General features: G+C 51.9%; 6 protein-coding genes across 6 annotated transcripts; 5 read left to right on the top strand and 1 right to left on the bottom strand.

Moving 5' to 3' along the window:
• Positions 1 to 2,879: 2,879 nt before the first annotated feature.
• A1O3_07436 (Ras-like protein Rap-1A) lies at positions 2,880 to 3,891 on the top strand (the record flags this gene model as incomplete). The annotated part of the gene is made up of 4 exons (XM_007737545.1): positions 2,880 to 2,896; positions 2,990 to 3,021; positions 3,155 to 3,284; positions 3,432 to 3,891. 4 exons carry the CDS (start codon positions 2,880 to 2,882, stop codon positions 3,889 to 3,891), a joined length of 639 nt encoding a protein of 212 aa, XP_007735735.1.
• Positions 3,892 to 4,157: 266 nt separating this feature from the next.
• On the bottom strand, positions 4,158 to 5,891 carry A1O3_07437 (propionyl-CoA carboxylase beta chain; the record flags this gene model as incomplete). Its single annotated transcript, XM_007737546.1, has 1 exon — positions 4,158 to 5,891. The coding sequence occupies one exon, from the start codon at positions 5,889 to 5,891 to the stop codon at positions 4,158 to 4,160; it is 1,734 nt and encodes a 577-aa protein (XP_007735736.1).
• A 581-nt stretch (positions 5,892 to 6,472) lies between these two features.
• A1O3_07438 (uncharacterized protein) lies at positions 6,473 to 7,213 on the top strand (the record flags this gene model as incomplete). Its single annotated transcript, XM_007737547.1, has 2 exons — positions 6,473 to 6,699; positions 6,754 to 7,213. The coding sequence occupies 2 exons, from the start codon at positions 6,473 to 6,475 to the stop codon at positions 7,211 to 7,213; spliced, it is 687 nt and encodes a 228-aa protein (XP_007735737.1).
• Positions 7,214 to 12,398: 5,185 nt separating this feature from the next.
• Positions 12,399 to 14,204, top strand: A1O3_07440 (uncharacterized protein; the record flags this gene model as incomplete). Its single annotated transcript, XM_007737548.1, has 3 exons — positions 12,399 to 12,408; positions 12,494 to 13,276; positions 13,333 to 14,204. The coding sequence occupies 3 exons, from the start codon at positions 12,399 to 12,401 to the stop codon at positions 14,202 to 14,204; spliced, it is 1,665 nt and encodes a 554-aa protein (XP_007735738.1).
• A 1,180-nt stretch (positions 14,205 to 15,384) lies between these two features.
• A1O3_07441 (uncharacterized protein) lies at positions 15,385 to 15,933 on the top strand (the record flags this gene model as incomplete). Its single annotated transcript, XM_007737549.1, has 2 exons — positions 15,385 to 15,546; positions 15,607 to 15,933. 2 exons carry the CDS (start codon positions 15,385 to 15,387, stop codon positions 15,931 to 15,933), a joined length of 489 nt encoding a protein of 162 aa, XP_007735739.1.
• Positions 15,934 to 17,619: 1,686 nt separating this feature from the next.
• Positions 17,620 to 18,886, top strand: A1O3_07442 (gluconate 5-dehydrogenase; the record flags this gene model as incomplete). The annotated part of the gene is made up of 3 exons (XM_007737550.1): positions 17,620 to 18,085; positions 18,142 to 18,643; positions 18,718 to 18,886. 3 exons carry the CDS (start codon positions 17,620 to 17,622, stop codon positions 18,884 to 18,886), a joined length of 1,137 nt encoding a protein of 378 aa, XP_007735740.1.
• Positions 18,887 to 22,348: the final 3,462 nt, after the last annotated feature.

Here is a 22,348-nt window from a genome sequence, read left to right on the forward strand (position 1 = left end):
AAATGACTTCCTAACTGCCGAATGGGTCAGACGTGCCGAAGGAACCCTTTTCCTGGAACGGAGGATGATTCTTCCCGATACAATTGGAAGTCTTCAGAGGTTCACACTGGTCGTTAACATCCATCTTGGAAGTGCAAGACATTACCTAGGTAGTTAGTAATATGATAATAGCGACAAGGAGGTATCGAGGCTAGGACATCCCAGGCATAACCATTTTCGCAGGTTAGAAAGCAGCTCTTCCGTGTGACATTCACCTCACGCTTCGGGAAATGTCGCGATCAACGGCTACATGATTGCCCAGAGATACGTATGCTTACCAAGAAGTACTCAGGAATGGCAGACTTGTGAATAGAGGATAGCAGGGTATTTTGTCTTTCTCACAGGCACCGACAGAGGGGAGCAGAAGCCGGTGGGGCGAAGATGATCAGTGGACCATAAGGAGACGGTCAACGGCGTATGTATTCGATGCTTCGGAAGCGTCATACTGGTACACCATCCAGCAACATGAATTTACCAGATCCGAAGGTCTTTACGAGGAGGATATCGGAAAAAGTTGCCCGAACACCTGGGTTGTTCAAGTCGAGAACGAAAAGGATGGAGATTTCATAGGGCTAGCAGGAAAAAACCGACTGTCCCTAATTGGTTGTATGTAGGCATCAGGTTGGGCAGCAATGTGACTCCTTAAGCCTGCGTCTTTTCATGGAGAGGCATGGATGGCACAAGGCCGGGATCGGTTTGGGGATTCGCAGGAGGATTTCGGAGTGCAGCAGCCGAACGGGTAGTGTCTGAGGAGGGCCGGAACGGTAGGTTGGGTTAGAAGATGACGAAGCAGAATGTAGCGACAGCTGAAGTTGGTACAAGTAGCTGTGTACCTACCTATATGGTGGGTATCTATGTCAGTACGCACCAGCGTGTGCATTAAATTGAAGCCAGGAACAATCCAGGTACATACATGTACCCAGGAAAGTCGGTGTGCTATGCAGAGCGCAGGTACCGAGGACCCAGGTGGACGGAACGGCTAATTAGTAGTAGTACTCAAGTTGAATGCTACAGTACCTTACGGATAACCTTTAGGTACCATACCAGGTACCTGCCGCCTACCGCCTACCGCCTAGATAGGTAGGTACCATTAAGCCTACACCATGCCTTGCGAAGATCCCCTGGGCAGGGAGTTCTAAGGCTTAGGGGCCTAAGCCTAAGCGCCTTAGCCCACTCGAGTGCGGAGCAAGCACCTAAGTCGGCGGCCGCGGGAGTGGTTCCGGCCGGGGTCGCCACTTTTGCATCTCAACTTGATACTACCTACCAGATTAACAACAATGTCAACCAGCTGCCACCAACTGCGTGCCTAGGGACTTGGGACTAGGTACTGTACCTACCTGGTAGGCGAGCACCGTTGCTGCTATGCCTGTGCTTGCCTGCGCCTGCGCCTGCGCCTGCTCCTGCGATCGCCATGTTCCCCTTGCAACTGATTGCCATCGTCGGAGGCCAGGCGTGGCTCATGGGCGCTAGATGGGTGATGAGGCGTTCCTGCTCCATACGGATACAACATCAATGGATGATCATCTATGGAGTAGTACTCCGTACCTTTCTTGCTGCTTTCAATGAAAGCATGTCAGTCATCCCCGTCGCTGTGATTGTCCCTCAATTTACCACTACTGTGACAGCTATACCAGTACTACTGCTGCTGCCAATCCCACTAGCAGGTCGAGACCTTAACTACCCTGTCGCTACTTGTCAGTCCCTGGCCCAACTCCTGTTGCACTTACTACACTCAGTAAGATGCCTCACTATTGTCCAAACTAGCCTAGAAGAACACGTCCAGCGATCGGGGATCGATAAAGAATCATGCTCTGCCCGACACTAGACTCCCCTCTGACAAGCCAGGCCCTAAACAGACCGCGCTACAACGATGAGGACAAGGGAAAAAAAAGAAATAAAGTATCGGGAACCTACATGCCTCACCGAGGCCCAATCTGAGGCCACGACAAAGACTCAGGCTTTAGCTTCTATTGTAAATATTACTCCGTCTACTGGTGCACTTCTTTCATTTGTAGACGTCGTCTGAATCATTGCCCAACGAACGAAAAAGGACCGTACTGAGGACATCCTGCTTGACTTAAGTCTGCGTGGACTTGATTGAGATGCAGCAACATCAACGCCACAACTCCTGATTATCACCTTACAACCTATTTCGAGCATCCCACGTCTTCGCTGTTGACTGGATCCACGGAAGTGTGTGCCAGCATCGCTTTGCCTCATCCTGCCAGAGCTTCAGAGACACTGGACTACTTGGCTGAAGCTGTCTCGCCCTACTTTTACAATCACATCCACCCGTCAGTCGATCAATCATCCATCTGTGTCAACATCCTGTCATCCCAGCCCAGCCAAATCCACCTCAGCTCTACTCAAGGTGCAGGGGCACACGAGACGAGACGACACGCCATATAAAACAAGAAGGCCAGTTGACCGGTCCAGCTCCCACAAACTACAACCTCGTCACGAACCGCCATCCTGCGTACACGCGAACAACGCCGATTTTCTCTCGTCCAAGTCGCATCCTTTGGTGTGGCCTAGCACAGCCGTCGACGTGAGTCTGGACCCATTTGAATCTCGGAGTCGGTAACATTGCAAGTTGAGAGAGCCCCAAGACCAGCCCACGTCTCGAGGCAGAAGCTTCGGAAGGCTACCACAGCGGCTCTCTACCGAGGTTCAGATCGACGTTCCGAGAAGAAGGCATTATCACAGCAGGACTGAAATGTAGTCGCCCAGAAGTTCCTTTGCCTCAACACAACAAGGAAACTGGAGTTTCGTGGCTCCGGCCCCAACTGCAGGCGCATCTGGAAGCATTTGTCGGCGACTCAACCCGAGACGATCCCAGTATGAGTTTGCAGCCTAGGTAAGTTCAGTCTAGATGAGACTCGTGCGCAATTCTCGTTTCAGGAGGCGGTCAGAACGTCCGCTAATTCATCCCGCCTGGGATTTTGAACAGGCGAGAATACCACATCGTTGTGCTCGGTGCCGGTACGTGTACTATGCACTGACTAGGGGCTTCCCCTTGGTGTCCTCCTATTGAAATGTGCATTTCTGTGCACCAGCCCAGCCCTTGGTGAAAGAGTACCGGCTAACCTGCTCTTCATCGCTCCCTTTCCAACAGGAGGTGTAGGGAAAAGCTGTCTCACAGCCCGATACGTTCAGAATGTCTGGATCGAGAGCTATGATCCCACAATCGAGGATTCCTACCGTAAACAGGTCAATGTGGACGGTCGTCAGATCATGCTGGAAATGTAAGCAGCCGAGTTATTCCTCCTGCTACCAGGATCTCTCTTCTCCTTTCACTTCTAGCAGGACGCTGTTGACGCCCTCATTTCAACTTGGCTTAACTTTGATGCTTTCATTTTCAAAAGAGGTTCATCTGGAGCTGACCATGCCAGTCTCGACACGGCCGGCACGGAGCAATTCACCGCTATGCGGGAGCTGTACATGAAACAGGGCCAGGGATTTCTCCTTGTCTTCTCCATCTGCAACATGAATTCCTTCTACGAACTAGCCGAGCTGCGCGAGCAGATCATCCGCATCAAAGACAACGAAGACATCCCCCTCGTGCTGGTTGGCAACAAATCCGACATGGAGGACGAGCGCGTTGTCCCTCGCGCCCGAGCCTTTCAGCTCGCCCAGCAATGGGGCCAGAAGCCATATTATGAGACCTCGGCGCGACACCGCACAAACGTCGACGAGGTCTTTCTCAACTTGTGCCACCAGATGATCCAGAAAGACTCCAGTCGCTCCCAACCCTATGAGCAGCAAGCGGCCAACCGACGCCAGGAGCGGCCCAACAGACAAGATCGCCGAGGCAGAAGAACTCGAAATCGGGATCGCTGCGTGATTTTGTAACCCCGGCTGTTAGGAGATTACATCGATGGTCAGAAAAAAGGGGACTTTGACAACGAACAGGCGTTTGTCGTATTAGACAGATGGTAGACGAGCCCCCAGTCAAGGGAAAATAACAGGACTAGACTTAGCGACTCACGTCAAACTGACAATCAAAAAATGTTTATTCATAGATTTGTCAACCATTCTTGTATATTGTGTCCTCCAGACCAGTCCTCTATGATGTATGGCCTAAGCAGTATTGTGTAGGACAGAGCCCGACGGTTGTATTACATCCTGAAGACTCCGAACTTGGTGCTTGCGTCGTCCGAAATGCCGCCCAACGCAGCCTTCAGGCCCATCCCAAGCATGTTTCTAGTTTGCGCCGGGGGAATGACGCCGTCATCCCACAGCCTGGCCGAGGAGAAGGCCGCATCGCTTTCTCGTTCAATGCGATCGCGCAGCTCCGGGTCGACGGATTTGCCGACCGTCTCCATGACAGCCGTCAACTGATCGGGGCCCATGACTCCGATCTTCGCGTTGGGCCACATCCACAGGAACCGCGGCGAATACGCTCGGCCACACATTCCGTAGTTGCCAGCGCCCGCACTCGAGCCCACCACAACCGTGAACTTGGGGACATTGGCACAAGCGACCGCCGTGACCAATTTGGCACCGTTTTTGGCGATTCCGCCCTTCTCGGCATCGGCGCCGACCATGAACCCACTGATATTCTGAAGGAAAACCAGCGGAATGTTGCGTTGGCAGCACAGCTCAATGAAGTGTGCGCCTTTCAGAGACGACTCGGAGAACAAGATGCCGTTGTTGGCGACGATGCCAACTTGATAGCCGTGTATCTTTGCAAACCCTGTCAGCAGTGTCGTGCCGTAGTCCTTCTTGAACTCGGCAAACTCGCTGCCGTCCACGATGCGAGCAATGATCTCATGCATAGGAATCTGCTTGCGAAGATTTGTGCCTACGATTCCAGCCAGATCCTCCGGGTCGTAGAGCGGCTCGCGGACTTCTTCTGGCGCAGGCTGTTCCTTTGGGTAATTGAGATTTGCGATGGAGCGGCGGGCTAGGACGAGGGCGTGGGCGTCGTCCACCGCGAGATAGTCCGTCACCCCGGAGATGGTACTGTGGAGCTGGCCGCCGCCGAGTTCTTCGGCAGACACGACTTCTCCTGTGGCCGCCTTGACGAGCGGAGGACCGGCCAGGAAAATGGTACCCTGGTTCTCCACGATGATGGACTCGTCGCACATGGCCGGCACATAGGCCCCGCCAGCGGTACATGGGCCCATGACGACGGCGATCTGCGGGATTCCCAAACTACTCATCCTCGCTTGGTTGAAAAAGATGCGGCCGAAATGGTCTCGGTCAGGAAAGACGTCGGCTTGCTTAGGCAAGTTTGCTCCACCAGAGTCCACCAGGTATATGCACGGCAGTCTGTTTTGCTGGGCGATTTCCTGGGCCCGGAGATGCTTCTTGATCGTCAGTGGGTAGTACGAACCGCCCTTGACGGTCGCATCGTTGGCGACTATCATACAGGTCACGCCCTCGACAGTTCCAATCCCGGTTATGACACCGGCTGCAGGTATATCTTCGTCGTAGACTCCATTTGCAGCGAGGGCCGACAGTTCCAGGAACGGACTTCCAGGGTCAATGAGTGCTGTGACCCGGTCTCGTGGAAGCATCTTCCCCTTTTTAACGTGTTTCTCCCGTGCCTTTTCTGATCCGCCCCGGCTGGTTCTCTGATGTAGGTCGGCATATTTGGACATGACCTCGGTCAGCTGTGCCGCATTGTCCTTGAAGTCCGGGCTGGATTTGTCCACCAGGGTGGGCAAGATAGAGATGGCTTGCGCATGTTGTCGGTGTGTGAAAGTTGCCGCTGATCGGACTTGGAGTTGTGGTCGTGGTCGTAAGCGGAGAAGGGAAGGGCTGGGACGAGAAGGAGGGTGTTGTTCTCTGATAACGCGGCCGAGATTCCTCAGCAGCGTGGGAGTGGGAGGATAGCCTGCAGGCATGGCTGGCGTTCGCCCAGGCACAAACCGAGGCTTTGAACAAACAGAGCTCTTTGTCGATCGAACATACCACTGTGTTGTGGGTGGCTCCCCGGGGGGTCCCCAAATACATATGTTGATTTCAGTCAGGCGCAGCCGGGGTGCGATGAAGCGTGGAGGGATCTCTGCATGCCGTGGATAACCGCGTTGCAGACCCGGGCCACCTACGGGCCACATAAAGAGTACTTATGGCTACCATCGGTGGTGCGCCCCCGGCCGTCAACCTCCTCGGCAAGACAGCAACATTGTGGAGATCTCAACATTGTGAATTGTGTCGGAATAGCCGTCGAAATTGTTCTCGAACACGATCAGCATAATTCCGGTGCGGGAATCGCTCAGATTCTCTGACTCGCTAGCTGTTTTCTCGCACAGCTCGTGACAAAGCAAAGCTAATGATGCCATACAGCTCACGCCCGCATCCTCCGCCTCCCACTTCTTAGTTACTGATCCCAGTCAGCACCTGTAACCTGGACCCCGTGTTCGCAGCCGTATCCTCTACACCCCAACCTCTTGAGACACAGCGGAGTAGATACCAACCTGAAACCATGGCGCCAGCAACAGAAATCTGCTTTCTACCCCTCAAAGAGGAGAGTTATCCCGACGATGCTACCAGTACTGCCGGGCAGAAGTTCAAGAGCATCTTAGAGACAATCCTAGCTCAGGACGGCGCTCAGCGACTGTATTGGGGCCCACAAGTTGAACATCCTTCCATCTATAATCTCTTCATCGACTGGGACAGCATTGGACACCATGAGAAGTTCATTGCGTCTGAGTAAGCCAAGTCCGCACCCAACAGTGAAAGGCTGGAAATTGACAAGATGCACAGCGCGTATAAGCCATTCTCCGGCGAGATCGGGGCCTTCTTGTCGGGCCCGCCTCGTTTCTACCATGTTCACTTTGACCCTCATCCGCCCACTGTGGCTCTGGCCGATGGCGGTCCCTTTGCCACGGAGTTCATCACCTTTTACTTCCCGGCCGATTACTCGGAAGAGGACCAAAAAGCGGTCGAAGAACGTGTTAAAAAGCTCGTTAAAGTCATCGAAGGGACTGCGAAGGGGTTCAAAGGCTCGGCGGGCGGTTGGGTCGCCGAAGAGCTTGATCTTCCTGACGGCTCCGCGAAGGCCAAAGCCTTCATCGGCCTCCTTGGATGGGAAAGTGTCGAGGCGCATTTGAAGTTCAGAGGGACACAGGCTTTCAGTGACAACATCCATTTGTTGAGAGAGGCAAAAGACCTGAAAAAACTAGCTGTCTTTCACGTATCTTCTAAGGAAGCACATAAAGTGTGAGAAGCTGCGGGGACTTCCCATCGGCCAATTCGCATCAATATTCTAGAAGAGGATACTTCAGATAGAATCGAGCATATACATTCCAAGGAGGCCCTGGTCGAATAGCCAAATTGACCATTCTCAATGCTACCCCATTACAACTTGCGCGGTGATATAGGAGACTCACAGGTCAACCAACACTACCTAGGTAGGTACCGTGCAGAATCTTCTTGCCGGTCATCCATGCACGTATTCTTTCGGGCGACCGGGCCACCGAGATCATCTATTGGACTCAGTGCAGCAACTTATCAGGCTCTGAAACAATGAGAGCCTCATTTGAGCTGGGGCGAAAAGGCTCCTGGTCGAACTTAGAGCGGCATCATCACTGTCCTGAAAAGGGGCGACCTCGGGGCCCGATTTTACGTGCCTTGGCAATTAACTCGGTAGATACACCTTAAGGGCAAGAACAAACCTCTAGACATGGCCTTATATATAAGGTAGGCACTTAGAGATTCGTAGAGTACGGAGTACAGAGCATAAAAGCTACAAAACAATAATATAATTAATGTACTTAGTAAATAGCTTGTACATGCGCATATACGTGTGCGTGTACGTGCACGTTATATTATATAATTACTATAAAACCCCGACATATATTCATATCTTAACACGACTCTTTATGGAAAAGGGGCAAAAAGAAAAATGAAACGGTAAAAAAGAAAGTGAAGCGTGTTGAAGAGAGTGGGATTCGAACCCACGCGGGTTGCCCCATCAGGAAACGTCTATCCGGTCAATGAGACTAGATAACAAGTGCTAAGACTTAGAAGCCTTAACCTGACGCCATAACCAAGCTCGGCCATCTCTCCGTCTGACGATCGAATCGTGTCGACAGGTATTGTTGGAGACAAATTTGCAACTTTAATATATAAAGTGAATTATTTGAGCCAAGACTACGTTCTACCCTAAAGGCTGAGCTTGGGTCCACGACCTCACCACCCTCGTTCTTGTAGCTACCTAGTGCCTACGTACTTAGCTATGCTCTTCTTCGTTGAGGGTCAAAGACATCAACTGTCAAAGCAAGAAGCTTTAGATAAAGTGTCTGATGATTCTTTAGATACAAGATATTCACAGCGCAGTAAACGCGGACTTACCATCAAGATGAAGACACTATTACGCGCGGAAGACACCGGCAGTGTTGATCGCGAGTTAAACATCCTTAACTGTGGGTTACTTGGGTATTGTGAATGTTGTCAACAACCATTCTGGCATTCCTCACATTGACTTGGTGAACCATTGCTCTACCCTTGCGAAAACATGACTCAAAATATTTGATAGCCGCAGTCGCTTGAAAAGAATCCAACCATTTCGCACTCATATTGTTGCACTGTATCACAGATTGACTGGATTTAAGATATTGCTATGCGATGGAGCCATCTCGGTAGGTGAATGCCCTCGGTTGTGCCCAATAGGCTAATGTTCAATCGCCGGCGTCGAAGTGGTCGCTCCTATTCTTTTCAGCTCTCTCAACCCATCAGATACCGACCATATCATCGATCTTTTTCAGCTGGGCCACCAGTCAATCGCAATCGAGATGAAACCTTCAAGACTTCCGCCATCTTGCATGCGAAGATCTTTCAAGATATCAAGGAACAGCTGGACAGCCGCGGCGCTGATACGAGACACATGACCGCATCCGCGATGCACGCATTTCTTCCAAAACCACACGACGGTGAGCTCCGGCAAGATATATTCAGACGCCTATTGTCTACGCCAATCACCGTATCAGACCAGGAATTGGCACAAATCTTTCGCATTAAGAGATCTCGCAGTTCAGATATTCTGCAGAAAGGGTCAGTCTGCTACTATCGATCATGGCGTATCAGCAAATAACAGCTTCTCGTCATGATCGAGCATCTCGAGCAAAATAACTCCAATTTTCCACAGCTTGAAAGCTGGAAGTCCCAGCTTAGAGGTGTGAATAATGACCAAACAGTTTGGATTCGGTATGTTGGGTAGACCACCTCCTTCACCCCCTATCAACGTTGCGCCAAATCAACAAAAGGCCCCAAGGCTCGAGCTATTTTGAGTAACGAACTCAAGCGGCACTACGAGCGCCTTGACTTAGATCGCTCCAAACACGTTCACGTTTTCGCTTTCTATGACACGGCTACCAGCTGGCTGCTCGGGAAATACAGCTCAGATCATTTTGCCAGAATCAAGGGAAGAATCACAGATTCTTTCGAGCGCTTTTTGATAACACTATTTGGATCTTCATCATTGCTCAATACACAGGCTGGAGGCCACAGACTATCTTTTACTCCCAGCCCAAGAGACATTACAATGCTAAGCACTATCGGTGCCACGGTAATGCACACAGTTTCGTAATCCGTCATGAAAGACATGGACGTCCAAACCAAGATGCGACTGTTCGCAATTACTGAAACCATCTGCCATCAAATTCGCGAAAACCTTCCGAACAGCGACTTAACAGAGTCAAATCTTCAGTACGTCAAAACTCACCATGTTGAGCAAGCTGCTAGCGAAACATTCCATGGTCACTGCATAGCCGCAATCATTGGAGAAGCCGTGATAGAGCAAGCCATTCGGGAGGACACTAGCTTCTTTGATGGAAGCTCGGTAACATGTGACACTATCATTGGGTATCTTGAAGATTGCCTTGATTGCGAATCGAGCTTCATAACGTCAAGCCACTTGAATGACCTGCTGCGGCTGATATCCTTTACTAACGTCTTTTATTGGCCGTGTCAGCCATCGCGCAAACCTGATACAAATGTCAAAGTAGTTCAGAACCAATGCTCTCCCCTTTGAAAACCCCATGGGCTCTGCTAATGCCTCCGGCTACGATACAGAAAATCTTCCACACTGACATGGCCGCGGTTGCGCCATTACTGACAATCACGCTTAGTGAGCGAACCTTGTCATACTGCCTCCCTCAACCTGCTCGGTATGTCATCTCATGAACATGTAAAATAGGTACCAAATTAGTCAGGGATCTTTTAGGGAAAATATGCAATGCCCGTATCGAATTTGTCGGAGGTGATGTAGAAAAAGCCTACACCATTATACTGCCGCAATATCACCCCGGATTTGACGCGCGCACAGATTAATCGACATCATTCCGCCGCTTGTATTTCTTATGCTGGATCCAGGTCTGGGTCTATGTAGACACCGCGCTAATTGTTCTAAGTTCTAGGCTAGATCTGACCTAAGACCGATATTTTCTCTATTAAGAAATCATAGCACGTGTAGAGGCCAGGCTTTAAGCTGTGGAATTTAAGAACGCTTAGAGTAACGCGAAGAAATTATTCACCGAGCGACTATCTTCGAGTAGAAAAGCTAGAGTACCAGCAAAGCGCTCTATTGCCGACACAGAATCGTCAGACATGTCTAGTTCTCAACCGCCAATAATACGTATTGCTGAGAAGAGTGCGTACCTCGATCGACGGGACCGTTTCCCCAGAACATCCACAGAACCAGGAAGTCTACAACGTGCCAAATGGGCTCGTACGCAGTGGGCTACGGACAAGGCGGAGCTTAAAGATGCCTTGAATATATTCGCTAAGCCGGAGGAGTGGATTTCCTACGCCATGAATATACCAGCTGGGTACTATCTTGCCGTTTGCCTTGACAGTCTACGTGATATTACCACTCTGCCTCAGGCTGTTTAAGATCTCTTCCACGAGAATGTTGTGGAGAGAAATGCCGATATTGCCATCATGACGACCAAAATGAGACGCGATATTCTCTAAAGTATTGTACAGCAAATGGTATAAGAAAGAAAGAGCCTCGAGAAGATCAAAGTGCGAAAAGGAGAAGTCTACCAAATCGGCACGTTGGATCAAATTGACCTCTACACCAAGACTGGCAAATCAACGTTTAAATGCGTAGGAGCCGATGGATCAGTGCGAAAGATCATCTTTTCCAACAACCGTAGCCTGTTACGACGTAAATCGTATTTCACTAGGCGTATGCTCAAGTTTGATGATAACGATATAAGCGTTGAAGATGAGCATGGGAAAGTGGTATACCCTTTAGAGTCGCGAAAAATAGGAGTTAGCATCACCGTCGACCGACTCGATGAGTTCGCCGAAAATCTCACATGGTTATGGGAGCAAGCCATGGCTGCTCGAAGACTGAGGAGCGCTCCTGCGTAAACTGGAAGAGCAGAGGTTGAGGACGCGTTCGACCGAGCTGCCCGGTCATTCGAGCCTTTCGAACGCCATGAGGGAAACACCTGAAGAGAAGAGAACGGAACATTGAACACTATCAAAACACTCCCGGACGCAGGAAGCCAACCAGGTTATTCGAAGTCCTGTCTGTTTGTAGGGTAGCGTGTATTGACATATGTGACTGGTGCCAACTCTGCGTCCGATGCGTGTTCCATATGGTGTGGACAGTACTGGAAGAGACGATGGCAATGATCAAGCTGCAGCCTACCATGTGGCCCCAACGAGAAAGTCAGTGTCAGGAAGGAGCCCCAACCCTATGGGGGTCGCCCAAAAAGACTAGGAATCCTGCCACTTGTTGGCAGAGATTTGGGCTCCTGAATAGATATGCTTGACAGGAATAGCCCTCCATGCTATTCAGGACAGTCAGTCGGATTGTCTCTATCACGGGTGCGGTCTCACCCTGACTCGCGCGAGCCGGGGGTGAGTATAGGGCGGCGTCACCCTCGTCCCGAAAAGGGGCGACCTCGGGGCCCGATTTTACGTGCCTTGGCAAGTGAAACGGACACTGCGCCTGCTAGCTTTCCATCGAAAGCCGCTGGAACTCGAAAGACACTTTGTGACTACTAGACTTGACCATCCAGCCATTCAATTCTGGTTTTGCACACTTGGATATCGGGTAGCTGCTTTACTGCATCGATAGACTCTGGTGAAATCGGTCTGGCAAACATCAATCCCACACGTTTGAGCCAGAAGTCGATCAGATCTGGCTGAATAATTCACACGGGGGGTATGTTCGATATCCATATCCTCGATCAGAATTGCAGATACATCGGTCATCCTTGATGTATCTGAGAAATGCTCCCATCTAATCGGTGGTCCCGGCCTGCACGTCTACCAAGTTCTTTGCTAATAGAAATTCGTCTTGCACAGTATCGATTCCTAGGCTGAAGAGCCACGCTTGGATGGGGATTGAAAAATCCTTGCTGGTTTGATAGAAGAGAAGGAAGAAAGACAAGATGGCGTACAGTATGTCTCTCGAGGCTGTTTAAGGACAACAATTTCGACCCTGTCACAGCGTCGTATCTTCCTGGAAATTGACCTTGTGGTTCAGATGCTTCTTACCTTTCCTCCCCCGATACGCCCTCAACAGTGTTCCCCGAACGGCTGATTCGGCCCCTACCCAAACGGTCGATCAAAAGTCGACTGTCTCAAGACGCTGTTGAGGCCATCACCTACCCTCCTACGCTACCGTCGACAAGTCTACCGACGTATACTCACTACGGGGAAAATGGAGAATATTCGAGTGACAAGGAAATTCTCGTTCACCACCACAGTGATGGGTACGAACATGATCATGATCACGACCATGATCACGACCATGATGATGACGACCATGACGACCATGACTGTCCTCATCATCACCATCATTGTCACCATGACGACTATGAGGATGATTTAGATGATCTTGAAGGTATGGTCCCTGTGACCCAGTACTTTGTTAATTCACCACGGTCTCCCCAAACACCACACCATGCAAGATATTCGACGAAGAGTGGTATCTCTGGGCCTGATGGATATGAAGCATTCGAAAATACGAACAACAAAAAGAAGAGAAAAATCCCCACGTCTGGAAGTTTGAGTCTACACCACTCAGCCATGACCAACGACCTCGCGCATCTGAGTCTTAGTGGCAGCAGGGATGGTTCAGTCGATGATTCTTACCATACGACAAAGCATTCAGGGGGCAGTCCTGGTCTTGGGGTCCAAGGTGCTGGCAGAGGTCGCGGCAGCAGGAAGCTTCCAGGCCGCAATCCACTGGGTGTTTCGGTGAATGGCTCCAACGTACGGAATGGTCCGTCCAAGTACGACCTGAATATGAGCGCCAACGCAAAAGGTAAATCAAAATGTGGAAGGAATGACAATGATTGGATTTGACTAATGTTTTATAAGCCGAGGACTCGAAAGATCAAGGAATCATCTCTGCCGCGATTGCCAATGCCACTGCACTCTTGCGCAAGCCACTGAGCAAAGGACAGGAAAACGTGGGCGTCCTGGACCAACAGGTCAAACAGGCACACACCAATTCACAGTTTACTTTCACCTGCGAGACGGAGGCTAAAGGGGTGACCTTCCCCGAACAGAGTTTGTACTCTCCTGGGTACAACCAGCGTAATAACCCAACTCCTGCCTCTCAAACAGCAGGCTACCAGAGAGGAGCCGCAAATGCGGCCACAGTCCCCAGTGCACCTCCCCGGGGTACTCAATCGGCTCCAGCTGCACCCGCGGTGGCAGGGGCCTCCAACTCGCAGGGGAAGAAGCCACGGAGACGGAAAGGTGACGTGTACGCTCTGGCTGCTCGGCAGAGAAAGCTCCAACAAGAGTACAATAACTTGCAGCATCCACCGGCCCCGGAGGACCTATGGATCTGTGAGTTCTGCGAGTATGAGAGCATATTCGGCGAGCCACCGCATGCTCTGATTCGTCAGTACGAGATCAAGGACCGCAAAGAACGGCGTCGGCAAGCTGAAAAGAGACGGCTGTTGGAAAAGGCCAAACTCAAGGGACGAAAAGGTCGGAAGCAGAGCAAGCATGCGGCCAAAGCAGCCAATCATGCGACAGGCGCATCCCATCAGCAAGCATACGACGATCAACCATTAGACCAACTTGGGGATGATGATTTGGATTATGGCTACGACGATGACCCAGTTCCGATGCCCGCACCGACGCCTCAAGGGGTGGGTAAGCAACCGGCACCGTCAACACCGATTACGAAAACAGACAAGGCTGGAGGGGGAACCGGAGGAGGCGGAGGGGCACGTTGACGTTGAGCCTCGAGTGCTCCGCCTGTTTCCTTTCGCTTTCTTCTGGCGTCCTTCCTCTTTGGTTCTCTGGTGTTTCGTATTCTCACTGATTTGTCTGGTCATCTTTTGGAGCCTTAATCCTCTGCGTGGTCTGTGTAATTAGTTGTTCCCGTTACATTGGCCCTAGCCCTAGCATAGCCTGCACATACTCCTCTCCGCGAATCAAGGTCGTCCTCTGGTCAGTCGTTTTGAGTCAGGAGAATCTGGGAAAATAGTCCAATCTTAACTAGGATGGAAATCCGTATTCACATTTTCGATTCAGGACCCAGGCTGTGAGCTCGTGACAGACAGGGATCGTGACTTGATACGACAGGCATGGTCCCAAGGGTCGAGCTGCCGATCACAAAGACATTGTTGCCCAATCACTGATGCCCAGTTGACACAACCGGGGGCACTGGCCGCGCCCCAGCATACCAAAGCCCTGACACGACACGTACAGAGTAGACTCGCAGATCAGGTAGACAGGACGGTGGTGGTCACCAGTGGTGAGGCATCGCGATGACGCACGTGGCAACTATCCCAGCACCGGTATTGTTCACATCCTGCTCTAGTGTACACCAAATCCTGCAACAGACGGAGCCTGATTGTAGTGTCATATGGGTATATGGCGCGGAGGTCTTCTCCCTCTGCTTGTCACTATATCTGTACCAGGTTGTGATTCTTTTCAATCCAGTGACCTGGTATACAAGACGAGTATTGTGACCTGCAGATTGGCCTACGACATAGTATCACTGACACTGAATCCCACCAGAGTCGTGGCTGTGCTCTTATTTTGCAATTGGCACAGTAAAGACAAAGGGCCGCCTTCAGTGCGGTTTGTCACAAAGCGATTCACTGCCAGAGCGACAAACGACGGGGCGGCGATTCTTTATCTGAGGTTGGTATTTGTTTGTCCTTTCTGACTGCTTTGAAGTCACCAAGCTACAAAGGCGCGACACAGCCAGCGTCTGATAACTCGTCTTCCTTGGATATCACATGTTCAATATTACATTGGAGGTCGAGAGCCATATTTTTCATAACCCACCGAATTTTGCTAATCAAGCAGATCAGTGCCACAAATCCAGCGCGTCTAGCCGCACAAGAAGCGATATATCAGCCAGTCTGAAACCCACACCTCAATCTATCACCTACCGTGTCCAGTATGGCGCCCTTCAGCAAGTTCTTTACCAATTTCCGCCTCTCGAACGTGCTCAATCTGCTCCTTCGCACCCTGCAGCTGATAGACGGGTTGGTCGTCATCGGTCTGTACGGCATCGACCTCAACCGAGCGCGCAAAGAGGACAAGTACAGCGACGGCAAATGGGTACACCCCTCTCATGACTCGATGCCTCCTGAGTTCGTTCGACTAATCTTCATTTTGCAGGTTTATGCGGTGGTCGTGGGGTCCCTGGCCGCAGCAACAGCCGTCGGGTATGGTTTAATCTCTGTGTTCATGCACTACCGTAGCCTGACGTTCTTGTTTGCCTGGGAATGGACGCTTGTGGTGCTCTGGGCGGCACTGTCGGGTATCTTTGGGAACATGTACCTGAATGAGAAGATCGAGATGGAGACCGGGATACACCGCATGAAGGTAGCTGTCGGCTTCGACCTCGCTGGGATGGTGCTTTGGTTCCTCACCGCCGTCGCGGGCACTTTGTGGTTCTTTAGGGAGAGATGGGCTGGGAGGGTCCCCAGACCTGGAAAGCCATGATTAGTATCCGCACACTTTGGGAACAATCGGGACCTGCAATTAGCATATTGTGCAGATCGACTTTCATAGTGCGAGTAGTCGTCTTGCGTCTAACAAGATATCAATTACGTATGTATTGGTCCGCATTTTCAGGCATAAAGTGTTGAAATTCCAGTCTTCTTAGGCGTTTCCCAGCTGGTTGTGCGCCTCCCATGACATTGGGTTAAAGGAGATTCGCATGTTCAACCGAGATCGAGTCAAGCCATCCGTCGGCGTGCATATATGTGTGCTTGTGAGGTGGTGGAGGGCAGTTCCCTATAGGACCCCTTTGAGCATTGTTGTCGAGTCTTGTTCGGCCAGACTTTTGTAAGGTCCCTGCAGGTAGTGCAGCTCGTTGGAGAAGAGATATATCTGTGGCTGAGGGCGGCCAGGAAGAGGAATGAGTACTGTAAATATTCCAGATTCCTATGGTGCTAGGTGCACATGTCATGTGCAGCAATATAAGAGTACAGTTGGTGACAGTACTATCCATGTTACTGTCTGGTGTCTGGCCAATCTGGGCGCGCACATCTTTTGCCATAATGGAAACACGCAGGTCCTGATGATCTCGATGTTGAACGGTGCCGAGAAGAAACCGTCGCAGCCTCTTAGGCGGCTCCACAAGGTGAGACTTCTGGTGCAGATCGGCTGCAGGCTTCCGCACAAGCCGGTGACGAGTTGGTAGCCTAATTCACCGCTATGGTGCCTACGGTGCAGGAATCCCACGGGCGTGTCGGCTCTAGAGGACATCTCTTGCTGCAGCCAGTAGGGCGTCCTAAGCCCCTAATAAGCCGGCCCTGGAGATCTCTTTTAGCTAGTGCTTGTGAAGCCTGGAAACCCTGCAGCGTCCCAATGAAATCCACAGCGGCTGCGCTTCGGAGCCAGTAGCTTCAAGTGGACGGGGAGTCGGTGTACGAAAATCAGTCGAAATGACATCAAAGGGCCCAAGGGCCCCTCCACGGTGCATAGACCCCCCCTTTTTGCTCTGGAAGTGGACAGATCCAACACAGAGGGCGTGGGACTGCATACGTAGCTGCCACTGTATCTGAATAATTTATTGCTACCCTGACGACCTGGACTTCTTGTCTATCTGGACAATTCACAGAGGCCCATAGTGTGACATCGACACTTCTAGGAGTTGCCTTTCCTTTCACTGATTCAGCTATTACTCGAGACGACTAGTTGTCAGGTATTCTGACGAGAATCTCGGCCGTTCTGCACCCAGCTCCGCTCGAATCTCGACCCGTCCATTGACCAGTGTTGGGGTAAGCTACTGCAAGACGCGTCCACAGTGTAACATCATTAGCAGTGGGATCACAACACTGACTTCAGGCAGCCTGCATCTGAGCAAACTGAAAAGCCCTCGAAAACACGCTCGACACGAAGATCTCGAGACGAGACAAGACGCAGAAGATAAAAACGTCACTTGAACACTTCAAGTCCTCAAGCCTCCATCACACGCATACGAAAAGGAGAAGCTACGAGCCACAAAGTTAAGAGGGAGAATAATAACATCAACAACATTGTCCTGTTTGTCGACAAGGTTGCCTGCCTGCCTGCTACTCTGGGCCGATTGAGAAACAGCGACGACAGCAGGAGTCCAGCAAAAGAGTCCCACGGTCCGAACGGAGACGAAACCATCTTTTCCAGTCACTTGTTTGCCTCAGAATGAACACTGCCTCCACACTCCGCCTGCTTCGGCACACCTCCAGTCGCCTGGCTGCTCGCCCGGCGGCGGGGGTGACCAACACTCCACTGGTCAAAACCAGCGCTCGCCTTCTGAACACCACCTCCTCCCAGAGGATCACCCACAGCCCGCGAAGAAAGAACGACTCAGACCCCTATCATAAAGTCAGTACAGATGCAACCGGCACTTCTGCTGGCCCGCACGAAGGCTCAGCTTCCCGGACCGATCGAGATATTATCGTCGAGTATCCAGATGATGAGTCCGAATTAGCTGCCCACCAACCGCCCCTGAGAGGCAGAGGTGGCGTGCACTTTGTTCGCACCTTGCCGACCTTCTCGCTCGAGGGCCGTACTGCCGTCGTCACCGGTGGCGCCCGCGGCCTTGGTCTTGTCATGGGCCAGGCTTTGGTCAGTTCCGGCGCAGACCTAGCTATCGTCGATTTGAACAGTGAGCTTTCCCGCAGTGACGCCTCCCCTAAATATTAGGCGCTAACCAGTTGGTAGAGGAGGAAGGTGAAAAACAAGCCAAGGAGCTCGTGGAGATGTTCCGCCGGGAGAACCCAGACGACCCTGAAGTCGTCCCCAAAATCACCGCCCACTATTGTGACGTGTCCGATCCTGAGAGCGTGACCGAATGCATTGGCGAAATCGTCGACAAACACGGCAAGATTGACCACTTGGTCACCTCGGCCGGTTTCACCGAGAACTTCGCTGCAGAGATATATCCGTATGATCGTATGAAAAAGTTGTGGGGTGTCAACGTTGATGGAACCTATCTGTTTGCAACAGGCGTTGCAAGGCACTTGATGGACCGGAACATAACTCACGGCAGCATCGTCTTCATTGGCAGCATGTCCGGCGCCATTGTCAATGTGCCGCAACCCCAAGCGCCCTACAATGCGGCCAAGGCAGCAATCCGCCATCTGGCTGCCAGCTTGGCGGTGGAATGGGCCCATGCGCACATCCGAGTCAACTGCATCAGTCCAGGTTATATGTTGACAGCATTGTACGTCTCCTTTCCAGTTTTCGGTCCCATGCTTTGGCCGCCTGAGACTTTATACTAACAAAGCTTGTCTGCAGAACCCGTAAAATCCTCGATGACAAGCCGGAGCTCAACAAGACCTGGACATCCCTCATCCCTGTGGGAAAGATGGGATCCCCCGAGGACTTGCAGGGCGCCGTGGTCTACCTGCTCAGCGACGCGAGTCGATACGTGACGGGAGCCGATTTGCGTGTTGATGGAGGGTAAGTCCTTGCACTTTCGTCATCGCCATGTGTCGGTCAGCAACTGCATGTCTAGCATATCTCGACCGACAAGGCTTGTTCCCTTCTTGGTTGAGCTCGGTTACTGACAGGACGTTTCCAGATACACTTGCACTTGATCATCGAGATTTCAGCCTGGCTATCGAGCACAGTACAACCCTATAGACAGAACCCAGGAGAAACACCGGATCCAGTCGGTCAGGGTACATTGATTTGGAGCGGAATGGTTGGAGGGAATTCAATAGATAGCGTTCAATAGAAGGGGTATTCGGGCACTAATTGACTGATCTGCATTCCTGCATATACGTTGCTAAAGGTGGTTGAGTTAAATTTACCTACGGTCCGGAAAACAAACATCCCAGGTCGTGATATCCGGTGGCCTTGGTAGACGTTCGCTTAGTTGTAGCAGCATCTGCAGGCCAGCTGTAGCGTGCCATTGTTACATTCAGCAAAATGATCGACGATGGAGTGGGATGGTCGAAACTCGAGGCTCCCACGTAACACGGGTTCTGAGAGCCACAGCCGTATCAATTCAATAAGCCATTACACATAGATGAGATTTTGGGCACGGTTCAGACTCGCTTCTCAGGCATTACCTTCACGGTGTTGTGTTGGGCGGGTCCGACTTCAAGATAGGGCCGGAAAGGATATGTGTGACGATCATACTGCATCAGGACAGTGGAAAGACCGGTCCAGGCCAAGCAAGGATTTCGATTTCTCGATTCTCGACTCTCGACTCTCGACTCTTCGAGAGAGCTTGGCTAGCGACCGGGGACAGGCTGCGTTGTTTGCCGGGTGTGACCATGTGGCATTGGAATTGGCATGGGCATTGGCATGTGCATGCACACCACAGGCAGGGTGGTGATATGGAGATCGGCCGGGGTTCGGCTTAGCATTACAGTGTCAACTTGTGGTGGTATGTATTCCGTACATATTTCTTGGTTCAGGCGTAGAGCACATGCGAGGCCCCTGCAAGGGTGGGATGCCCGTCGACGTGGAAGGGGATCGCACCGAGTGATGGCGCAGACTGCATTGCATGATTGCACAAATGACTATATCACATGAGTCTTTGGATTGTGATAACCCCCCGTCCACTCCACGGCCCTCTCTCTCTCTCTTTATTTTTCTCCTGGCTCGCGTTTCGAACCCTTGGCCAAAAGCATGAGGTAGGTACGGAGTACTCGGTACGGAGTCGAGATGGGTAGCAAAGCGACCAGGGTCTTGGGGGATTTGGGTGCAGTCGGCAGCTGTGGAGTTCATTATTGCCCCTGTCCCTGTCACTTTCTGGCAACAGGCAACGTGGCGGCCTCGGGAGTCGGTGAGTGAAAGCTTAGGATCTAGAGGAATCCATGTCCGACCCAGGAGCGCGGACGGCGCAGCTGCATGGGATAGAGACAAGCCTGAGTGGGAACGTCGGCACCGGTGACTAGCAAGGCTTAGGCTCAGGACTAGGCAGTGCTGCAGTGGTAGTATGTACTGTAGGTGGCTGAGGCCAAGCCGAGGAAGTACAGATACCTGGTACTCCTCTACTTTTTAGGTAGATACATGTCGGTACAACTACTCTGTAGTAGGTGATGACTGAGGATACTACCTAGTTCAAAGGCCGCAGGGCGGAAGCGGAAGAACTACGTACCCGGCGCAGAATAGACTTCCAAGTTTCGGCGGTGACAACATGGGTACACCGCAGCTGTCCAGTGCACAGACAGAGTACGGAGTACATGAGGCTGTACCTGACAATCAGAGTAAAGTGCGAGCAGCACATGTACCTACCTGGTAAGCTGGCTTGCCCAAACCATACAGGTAAAGAAGTACCCACGAGGTCCAGCACACAGTAAGGTAGCGGTAGGTAGGTAGGTACATGTATATACCAGCCAACAGTGGCCCTAAGGCTATCTGATGTACCTACCTCCATGTATGTACTCCGTATCTGCCACCTACTGCCTGCTAGAAATGTAACAAGTACAGTAACGGCGGTGAGGCTCAAGGATCCGGAGCTGGATGGCACCCCTGTCAATCTCCCCCCCGGCTCCTGCTGCGGCGTCGAGACGGTGGCATTCTTCGCCTCGCCTTTCCTTCTGTTCTCTTCTTTCCTTCTTTCCTTCTTTCAAGAGTCGTCGGCAAGGCCATGTGGTCACCTGGTCTATCTACTCCGTACCTTAGTATCTATCCGGTCTGCTAGCCTCTTGGTCTTTTTGCCCGTTCCTCGTTCCTGTTCCTGTTCTCGGTCTTGTTCTTGGCCCCTCCGACTGTCCCCCTTCAAGTTCTCCTCCTCCCCCCTCCTCCCTCTTTCTGTGTATTCCGTCCTCGTATGTGCTATACTCCGTACACTCACGTCAGGTATCCACTCAACATGGTGCACACTGCAGAGATGTTCCTTTCCCTCCCCTCCCCCCTTGGGCCCTTGGTGCTGTCAGAACTCCACTTGACCAACTGAGTTGATGGCAGATGGGGCGATGGGAGGCCACTATCGAAGTGTCGGACTGGCATGGACAACCTGCTGATCCTCCAGATCGTTGTCCTCGTTGCGGCCCAATCCAGACCGCGCAAATTCCATATTCCGCTCGTCTCCATCCAATCCAGGATGATGTACCTGTCCAATTCCTTTCCGGCCTCCCCCCCGGCCCCTACTGTATCTCTGTATCTCTTCTGTCATGAACTATCCCCCTTCGCGTCCCCGTCAGGCGCGGGCTACTCTGTACTCCGTACGTACTCGGTCCCAAGTTGACGGCTCGTATGTCCCATTCCAGACTTTCTGAAGCTCCGTCCACCCGACCCTACGGTCTCTACTACTAGGTATCCTCCGTCAACCAGCTCGACCCCTTGTCTCTCCGCTTCTGTGCCTCGATCCTGTGGCCCAACCGTGTTCCTGCGTTGGATGCCGGCTGCCGTGGACCTGCCCGAGAATAACAAGGTCCCCATCCGACCTTGCCACTCCGCGGTCGTCTGACTCTGCAGGTTGCTGCCTCTCCATCCCTCAGGACTTCGGATTGCTCGTCGGTACCGACCAGTCACCCTGCTCTGACTTCTATTGACATCCCTCGTTCCTCGTCCCTGCTCCCTGGCTCCCTGCTTCCAGCTCCCAGTCTGTCGGAAACCTCGTCCAAGTTGGCCTCGTTGTCGTCCTGTTGGCCTCTTACCGTCCTCGGCCCGAAGCAAGGCGTTCAACCGCCTCTGTCCCAGTGTCCCTCACATCCGCTCAACCACGAGTCCGTGCCGTCGTTAGCCCGACTTGTCAGGCTCCGACTTCACCCAACTTGCACGGATCTCTGGCGCGCCTTCTCTTGACTGGCCGCATGTTAGTTTAGGCTTTCGGGAACGGGGCCCAGAGACCCTCTTGAGACTGGTAGACGCCAGAGTGACCGCCTCATCTCTCATCCTCCCCCTGTGATTCCTCCAGCGTCGCTTCTACGAACCTCCCAGCAAGTCATTTGACTCGGGCGTGTGCAGC

The sequence above is a fragment of the Capronia epimyces genome (genome assembly GCF_000585565.1).
Source record: "Capronia epimyces CBS 606.96 chromosome Unknown aczIQ-supercont1.6, whole genome shotgun sequence".
NCBI lineage: Eukaryota > Fungi > Ascomycota > Eurotiomycetes > Chaetothyriales > Herpotrichiellaceae > Capronia > Capronia epimyces.